We start from the raw sequence: 8,161 nt of genomic DNA, 5'->3' as shown, positions 1-8,161 counted from the left end.
TGTGATTTTTCACTGCCTCATGTATGTTTGTGCTTGTGAAGTTTAGAGGCGATGCTTCACGTTAGTTTGTATTCTTACAGTCACACTTTCAATGCTCTGAACGATACGAAACGTCTCTCAAGAGTCTGAAACTCAGCGTTTAAGTGTGTGAGAGAGACAGAAAGCAGAAGTGACATATCTCCTCCGATCACACAGTTTCCTCTCACAGTTACACAGCGGAAGACGCCACTTCCTCACACAGACTCGACACACACACTCCTCCGACTGCCCGACGCAGGTAAACACACACTGTATGTCTGCGTCCCTCCGTCCTCTGGTGCGGGATGGAGGCGTTCAGCTCCAAGGACATGGCCATGAAGGCCCAGAAGAAGATCCTCAGTCACATGGCCAGCAAGTCCATGGCTCACATGTTCATCGACGACAACAGCAGCGAGGTTCTGGACGAGCTGTACCGCGTCTCCAAAGAGCACTCGGGGAACCGCGGCGAGGCCCAGAAGGTGGTGAAGAACATGATCAAGATCGCCGTGAAGGTGGGAGTTCTGTTCCGACACGAGAAGTTCAGCGCGGATGAGCTGAGTCTGGCGCAGGACTTCAGGAAGAAGCTGCATCACGGAGCCATGACGGCCATCAGCTTCCAGGAGGTGCAGCATTCACATATTAATAATGTTTGCATGATTATCTGTGAATTATGGTTCATTAGCGATCTCAAGTCAAGCATCACTAGTGCTATACTGCTAGTGATGTGCTGACACATCTTAAAGTTCTGCGTGTGCGTCGTCATTTCACACCAGACAGGAAGCAACTGCTTAGAACACCCTAGCAACCGCACAGAACACCCTAGCAACTCCTTAATGCAGGATGCATTCTGATTGGCTGTCAATGTTTTTATCATTCATCTTAAGAGTTAGAATGTTTCTGTATGAACGGGACTTTAATCTTATTCTGACATGTTTGAAAACTGAAATATGTGGAGAAATTTACAAATAAAGTGAAAAAATTTACTTTCCGGTTCACACTGAGGAATAATAACTGTAACGATAAAGATGTTGTTTAACATACACAGCGAGTTCACGTCACAACTATAATGATAACAACACAGAGGAATCACTTTTTAGAGCGATTTTATTCCCAGATGAACGATGAAAACACTGACAGCCAATCAGAATCCGACACATTTAAAGCGACAGATGACAAAACTGCAGCACGTGCTTATAAACAGAACGATATCGTGCACTGATGTGGATGCTAATATAGTTATCGTACTTGGTGTAACGGTCTTAACTTTGGATAAAAGTGTCTGAATGTAAATATAAAAATTATGGCAATCAAAATGAACCTGTTAATTTTGCAATTAATTTGTTTCATTTTAACATAATTAATGCAATTAATGCAGCATCGTTTGGCTCGCGTTGCATTATATGATCACTCTATCATTCATTCAAGAGCTATTAAACCATTTAAGTGCGATTAGACAAAAAACGAACTCATATCTGTACTGGCACGCATCTTGTTTACAGCTTGTATTAAAGGATTAGTTCACTTTAAAAAAAACTTTTGCTGATAATTTACTCACCCCCGTGTCATCCAAGATGTCCATGTCTTTCTTTCTTCAGTCGAAAAGAAATTAAGGTTTTTGATGAAAACATTCCAGGATTTTTCTCCATATAATGGACTTCAATGGGCCCCAAACGGTTCAAGGTCCAAATGACAGTTTCAGCGCAGCTTCATAGGGCTTTAAACGATACCAGACGATGAATAAGGGAATAATAGATATAAACACGCCTTTGCTACGGCAGTTCATTGGAACGAATGCGTCAATAGAGCCGCCATCTTGAAACAGGGGAGCTCCTCATCAGCGTCAATGTAGGAAAAGGTCTAACGGAAATAAAATCACCATAAATCGTCATGAATGCGATTTTCTAGTTGTTTTGGTTCGTTCCAACGGTCAGACATGTATTTATTATAGACTCCAGAGAAATTTAAAAAAATGTACAAAATTTCACAATCTTGTGAAATGTTATCCCTTGCTGTCTGGTTTTTACATTTGGTTCGTGTGAACATCCTTACGCAGCACAAAAGTCCGACATCATACATGAATTCAGTGTTACCCAGCTACTCCCTATGACAAGACCCCTGTTCCAAGATGGCGGCGGGTTTGACGCATGCTTAGAACCCCAAGGCGACATCTAGTGTTTACTATGAGCGGAAGTACCGAGTCAGTGTTTACAAATGTATACTTTTAGCCTTTTTAATATTAAAACACCCAGGATACGCACACGAAATGGGCATTTTAAACGGTAAACTGACACAAAGACATTTGAATATGTGTATATGGTCCTCCTTCCTCACATTTGTAAACACTGAAGCGTGACATTTTCAACGTAATTGCGTATTACGTGCCGTCACGAACGCGCATCACAGAACAGAGCAAGGCGAGCATTTGTGCTTATAAAACTTAAACGTTTTTATTTATTTTTGAAATGACCGATTGTTTCGCTAGATAAGACTCTTATTCATCATCTGATATTGTTTAAAGCCCTATGAAGCTGCACTGAAACTGTCATTTGGATCTTGAACCGTTTGGGGCCCAGTGAAGTCCATTATATGGAGAAAATCCTGGAATGTTTTCATCAAAAACCTTAATTTCTTTTCGACTGAAGAAAGAAAGACATGGACATCTTGGATGACATGGTGGTGAGTAAATTATCAGCAAAAGTGTTTTTAAAAGTGAACTAATCCTTTAATATGCGTTTTTGGTTGATCAGAGGTAGATGACGTTAAATACAGCGGTAAACGGGGTCTAAACGTTGCATCCTTGCGTCCACTTCCAGAGGTAGTGTAAAACGCATTGCTTTAGCAGTGTAAACGCTCATGTGGTCGAATGCTGTCGAACAGCCACAAAAAGACCGTCTACTGATCTAATGCATAGACATTATGGGAAGCGCTCTAGCCAGACGGGATACACTTTGTCACCTGAAGACCCAAGTTTGGTTTAAAGATGAAAAACGAATCAAGCACACTGTTCTCACACCGTTCCAGATTTCTAACACACACTCTTCTTGTGGCTTCAGAGCAGAAACGAAAGCTAACGTTAATGCTCTCCGTGTGTTTTTCCGTCGTCTACGGTTGTAGGCTATTCATATGTAAATTATGCAAGCTTATATTGTCCATTAGATCAAAAGATCAGAAAAAGCACATACATTTACTCACACATAGACACCCGCCGTCAAAAACAGAACAGTAGTGAAAGTGGACAAAAGAGACGGATTAAAACACCAGGTGTAAACGGGAATGTCTCTCGTCTACTTGTGATCCGATCCACCAAAACGCATCTTAATATCAGGAGTAAACAGGGCCAATGTTCACTCACCCGAAACATGCACACAGAAATCAACACTGAGTTCTCTTTCGCTTGAACCGACAGAAATGCACACAATTATGTAGAAATGCCCATTATTGTCGAGTATCCTTCCACGCATATTCTTAAACTAGTTAAAACTTAAATGAGCATCTAGAGTTGTGAAAACATCAGATCCGGATCCGCGTCATGTGCGTCGGGTCTTAAAGTGACAGTGACCTAATAAACCTGATGTTGTCTGTCATTAAGGTTAAACAAACAACATACTACTTTAAAAAGTATTTAAATATAAACCGTCTTCATGTTGTTTCTACATTTCAGTGTAAATTATACAATAAAAATTTGATGTTAGGTGAAATTAATGATTAACTCTTTCCCTGTCAGCGTTTTTTTTTTAAAGTTGTCAGCCACCGCCAGCATTTTTGATCATTTTCACAAAAATTTCACGGCCCCCACAATATTTTGATGTATGAATATCTGAACATGCAATGTATCAGAAGAAAAAACAGACTTCTGTTCTTATTAAAAACAGCATTCTGTTTTTATCAACACTTGAATGTGGGTAAGTTTCATAACAAAAGCAACACTTTTGAGCAAAAAGCATCCAGATCGATGATCAAACACAGATGGAGTCGATCGAGTCCATCAACGCTTCAGTCGTTTCCTCTTCATGGGTTCAGCATTTCATTCAGTAACATTAGGCAGTTTTGATTAATATGCTGTGTAATGTTTGATGATCGCGTTATAATTGACCGTTCGCAAAGACCCGCCCCCTTTAGTTACTGTTGCTATGTCCGACAAGCCACGCCTCTCTCACGCCATGTTCTCACGCAGTGAAAAATACATCGCGGAGCAGAGAAACTGACAACGCACTGACAGACAGGACAGACCAGGTGATTTTTAATATGAAACAAAGTGTCAACTTTCAAATTTGGTCATTTATTTAGAGAAATTTAAACAATAAATACCGTTTTGTGGCTCTTTAATGTGTCTGACAGATCGCAGTAGCGCCTCATTTAAAGCTGCTCGTGAACCGATCATCTCTTACTTCTAGTTCATTTATAGCATCAAATATACATGAATGAACATCAGAAGGAATGTTGTTTTAACCGAGGAAAGACGTCAGTACACTCCGTTTTTCAAGTTCAAATCCTCCAACGTAACTCTCCTGACTGCTTTGTCGGACAAAAATGGCGGATTCGGCGGATTATGATTGGTCAGATCGCCTGTCAATCAAACTCCCTGTGAAGGGTCAATTGACATGCAATGCTTCTATCTTGTTTCTTCTTCTCATGTGTTTTGATCAGGAGATTCAGTACTCTTTCAGGAGATGTGTAATAGCGCCCCCTACAGTATAACAGTGGAAACACGGAAAGCCGGAAAATTCTATCAATGTTGGGAAAAGAGTTAATTACTGAAAAATGTGTGATTACTGTTTTTAATCGACTGAAAGACAGTAAAACTGAGTGTGTGTGTCTGTCTCCGTCAGGTGGAGTTCACATTCGATAAGAGCGTCATGGTGGAGCTGCTGACGGACTGTCGGGATTTAATGCTGAAGCTGGTGGAGAAACACCTGACGCCCAAGTCTCTGGACCGCATCCGGCACGTGTTCAACCATTACGCGGATCCGGACCTGCTCACACACCTGTACGACCCCCAGGGGACGCTGTGGAGCAACCTGAGCAAGATCTGCAGCGGCCTGAACCGCATGATCGAGGAGGGGAAGCTCTGAGCACACTCGGACTGACACACGCTCGCGTCTGATTGGCTGATTCCCACTAGGACATCCGCATCATCCCGGGGTCAAAGGAAGATTTAAAGGGACAGTTCACCCAAAAATGACTTTCTTCTGTGGAACGCTAAAGAAATTTAGTTTGGTTCCCAACTTTTGTCATCTTTTGTGATTCATAGAAGACAGACAGATCTTTTTAAGAAATTAAAAAATATTGCTTTTTAATACAAGATTTTGTTTCTGCATTTCAACATGATTTCCGTCCATCGATCTTTAAAACCAAAGAGATCTTGAGCAACACTGGATTTTTGTACAGTTGTATGTACCAGTGAAATAATCCACTTCTGTTTCTCTATTACAGTTAAAAACAGAGTGGATCTGACTGAAGTTTAATAATAAAGTGTTGTTTTATTTTGTTTCAAATATATTCCTCTTTTGAAAACTTCTTAGCTCTGAGATGTTTTTTATGAGGAGATTTTAGATCTATGAAGTCCACGAGATCTGACTGTGGTTTCAGTTTCAGAAACACTGATCATTATTCGACGATACCCTAAATGCACAATTTGTGGGTTTGTTTCCTGATGTAGATTAAATTTAGAGAAGGACTAGTGCACTAGTGTAAAGCATGTTTGCAACTCATTTTACTTCTGTTTCTACAAGAAAAAATGTCAAACAAGACTTAAATTTGGCTGGAAATTCTATTGAGAGTGAATTTATTTTATAATAAATTTCACTAACAGATTTCTGCATTTTTACTACAATCACACATTGCAAAAAAAAATATTTTTTTTAGCATTTTTGTCAAATATATACAAATTTGCTAACACTTTAGTTTAGGGTCTAATTCTCACTATTAACTCGCTGCTTATTATCATGCATATTACTAGGATATTGGCTGTTTATTTGTACTTAGAAGCACATATTAAAGCCTTATTCTGCATGTTGTTCATATTCTACATCCCATAATGTAAACATAACTACCACCTTACTAACTGTTCATAAGCAGTCATTAGGAGTTTACTGATGCAAAAGTCATAGTTAACAGTGAGAATTGGACCCTAATCTAAAGTGTGACCACAAAATACTTAAATGAACATGCAATTACTTTGAGAAGGAAAACTAATAATTGTACAACTTGTAAAAACATTTCAAAATGAAGTGAGTTTTTACTTAAACCAACAAATATGTGAGGTCAGAAAAATTAACTTTACTTTTGAGTTAATATTTCTGACTCTATTGGCAGGTATTTTATTCTTAAGCACAAACTCAGTTCATGTTGATACATTTTCAACAAAACTTAATATCTATAAAGAAAGAATATAGTGTTAAAGTATCTTGATTTTCGAATGTTTAGATATTTGTTCTGGAAAACAAAACAAAAACTTTTTTTTTTGCAGTGCATATTCAGATCGTAAAATAAATAAGAAAACAATAAAAAGTAGGTAAACAGAAGTAAACAGTATTTATATCTCTGCTTTTATTGCATTTTTTTAAACACCTAGAAAAATATAAAAAACAAGAACTCAGAAAATAAGATCATTGTGAGCCGGTGCTGGTGTCACAGTCTTCAGATCATGAATCGACTGATGAATCCTGTCCTCCATCAGCGTTTAGAGTCGCTCGAGCAACGAATCTTTGAAGTCTTTAGGCTTGTTCGACTTGAACCGGCGCTGCGCAGACCGATCGGTTGATGACATCAAAGTACCGCGAGAGCGATTCAAAAGCATAAGGAGCCGTCTGCTCTCTAATCGCTCTCGCGGTACTTTGATGTCATCAACCGATCGGTCTGTGCAGCGCCGGTTCAAGTCGAACAAGCCTTTTAACACTGTTGTCACATTAGTCTGGAGAATCGTCCTCAAGCACAGAGTCAGAGTCAGTGAAGTGCACTGAACCACTAGGTGGCGACGACGGGCTGTTTGACGACGGCTTTGGGCCGCCCGCTCTTGTTCGCAGCCGCGGGGGAATCGCTGACGTCACTGGATCCGCCGAAGCTCCCGGAAGCGTTGGGAAAGCCGTGCGCCGCGATGTACTTCTGGTACGCCTCGCGGACGATGCGGAAGGCTCTGGCGTTGGCGTACGGGATGTCGGTCACGGGGTCGCGATACAGCGCGGGATTATGGGTAACAGGACACACCTCCTGAACGGGCTGCGCCGGGATGGAGCGAGCCGACTCAGGGAAAGCGGAGCTGAACGCATCATCGTCGCTGAAGGTGATGAAAGTGCGTGAGCACAGAGACCCCGCCCCCTGCGCGGAGGAAGAGGAAGTGGGCGTGGCCTGGGGCGTGTCCTGATCCAGCCTATGACAGGAGAGAGTCTTATTCAGAAGCAGTGCTGTTATCGATAGGTTTAATATTGTGTAAATAAAACTATGTATTTATAAAACAAACTTTTTTGTTCATTCACATGAAGCTGATATGAAATAGAAATAATAGATGAAACGTTGCATTCGCAGCTAACTAAAAAATAAATCTATTTTGAGATATTTATAAACAAACATAAAAAAGCACATAACAAAATGACAAATTAAAATAAAAACTGAAAATATAAAAAATATTTTATCACGGGTAATGACGCGTTCAAAATCTAAATCGGTCAATGATTTTGCAGCAATAGTTGATAAAGGAATTTTTTGCACAATGTTGTAAATATTTACATTTAAAAGCATGAAGGAGAGGATGTGTAAACCGCTCTAGCGTTACGGTGGCGGCGGAGTCTGAAACCACAGTGATTGCTCACAGCAGAGAGAGAGAGAGAGAGAGAGAGAGAGAGAGAGAGAGAGAGAGAGAGAGTGAGAGAGAGAGAGAGAGAGAGAGAGAGAGAGAGAGGGAGAGAGAGTGAGAGAGAGAGAGAGAGAGGGAGAGAGAGAGAGAGAGAGAGAGAGTGTGTGAGAGAGAGAGAGTGTGTGTGAGAGAGAGAGAGAGAGAGAGAGAGAGTGTGTGAGAGAGAGACAGAGAGAGAGAGAGAGGGAGAGAGAGGGAGAGAGAGAGGGAGAGAGAGGGAGAGAGAGAGAGAGGGAGAGAGGGAGAGAGAGAGAGTGAGTGAGTGAGAGAGAGAGAGAGAGAGAGAGAGAG

At 40.7% G+C, this 8,161-nt stretch overlaps 1 protein-coding gene and 1 pseudogene across 2 annotated transcripts; one reads left to right on the top strand and one right to left on the bottom strand.

Annotated features, from left to right (window-relative positions):
• The first annotated feature begins 213 nt into the window (after positions 1-213).
• tnfaip8l2a (tumor necrosis factor, alpha-induced protein 8-like 2a) lies at positions 214-5,532 on the top strand. The gene is made up of 2 exons (XM_077230139.1): positions 214-641; positions 4,848-5,532. The coding sequence occupies exons 1-2, from the start codon at positions 324-326 to the stop codon at positions 5,088-5,090; spliced, it is 561 nt and encodes a 186-aa protein (XP_077086254.1). The 5' UTR covers positions 214-323; the 3' UTR covers positions 5,091-5,532.
• A 1,020-nt stretch (positions 5,533-6,552) lies between these two features.
• Positions 6,553-7,461, bottom strand: LOC143738161 (vacuolar protein sorting-associated protein 72 homolog pseudogene; annotated as a pseudogene). Its single transcript, XR_013203842.1, has 2 exons — positions 6,915-7,461; positions 6,553-6,739 (listed from the first exon to the last, which is right to left on the bottom strand). The product of XR_013203842.1 is annotated as a vacuolar protein sorting-associated protein 72 homolog pseudogene (transcript).
• Positions 7,462-8,161: the final 700 nt, after the last annotated feature.

This window comes from Siphateles boraxobius, unplaced genomic scaffold (genome assembly GCF_051911475.1).
Source record: "Siphateles boraxobius isolate OS27281-9 unplaced genomic scaffold, OSU_SipBor_1 14, whole genome shotgun sequence".
Lineage (NCBI taxonomy): Eukaryota > Metazoa > Chordata > Actinopteri > Cypriniformes > Leuciscidae > Siphateles > Siphateles boraxobius.
The sequence above is the reverse complement of the archived record's forward strand: the minus strand, read 5'-3'. Positions and strand labels throughout refer to the sequence as shown.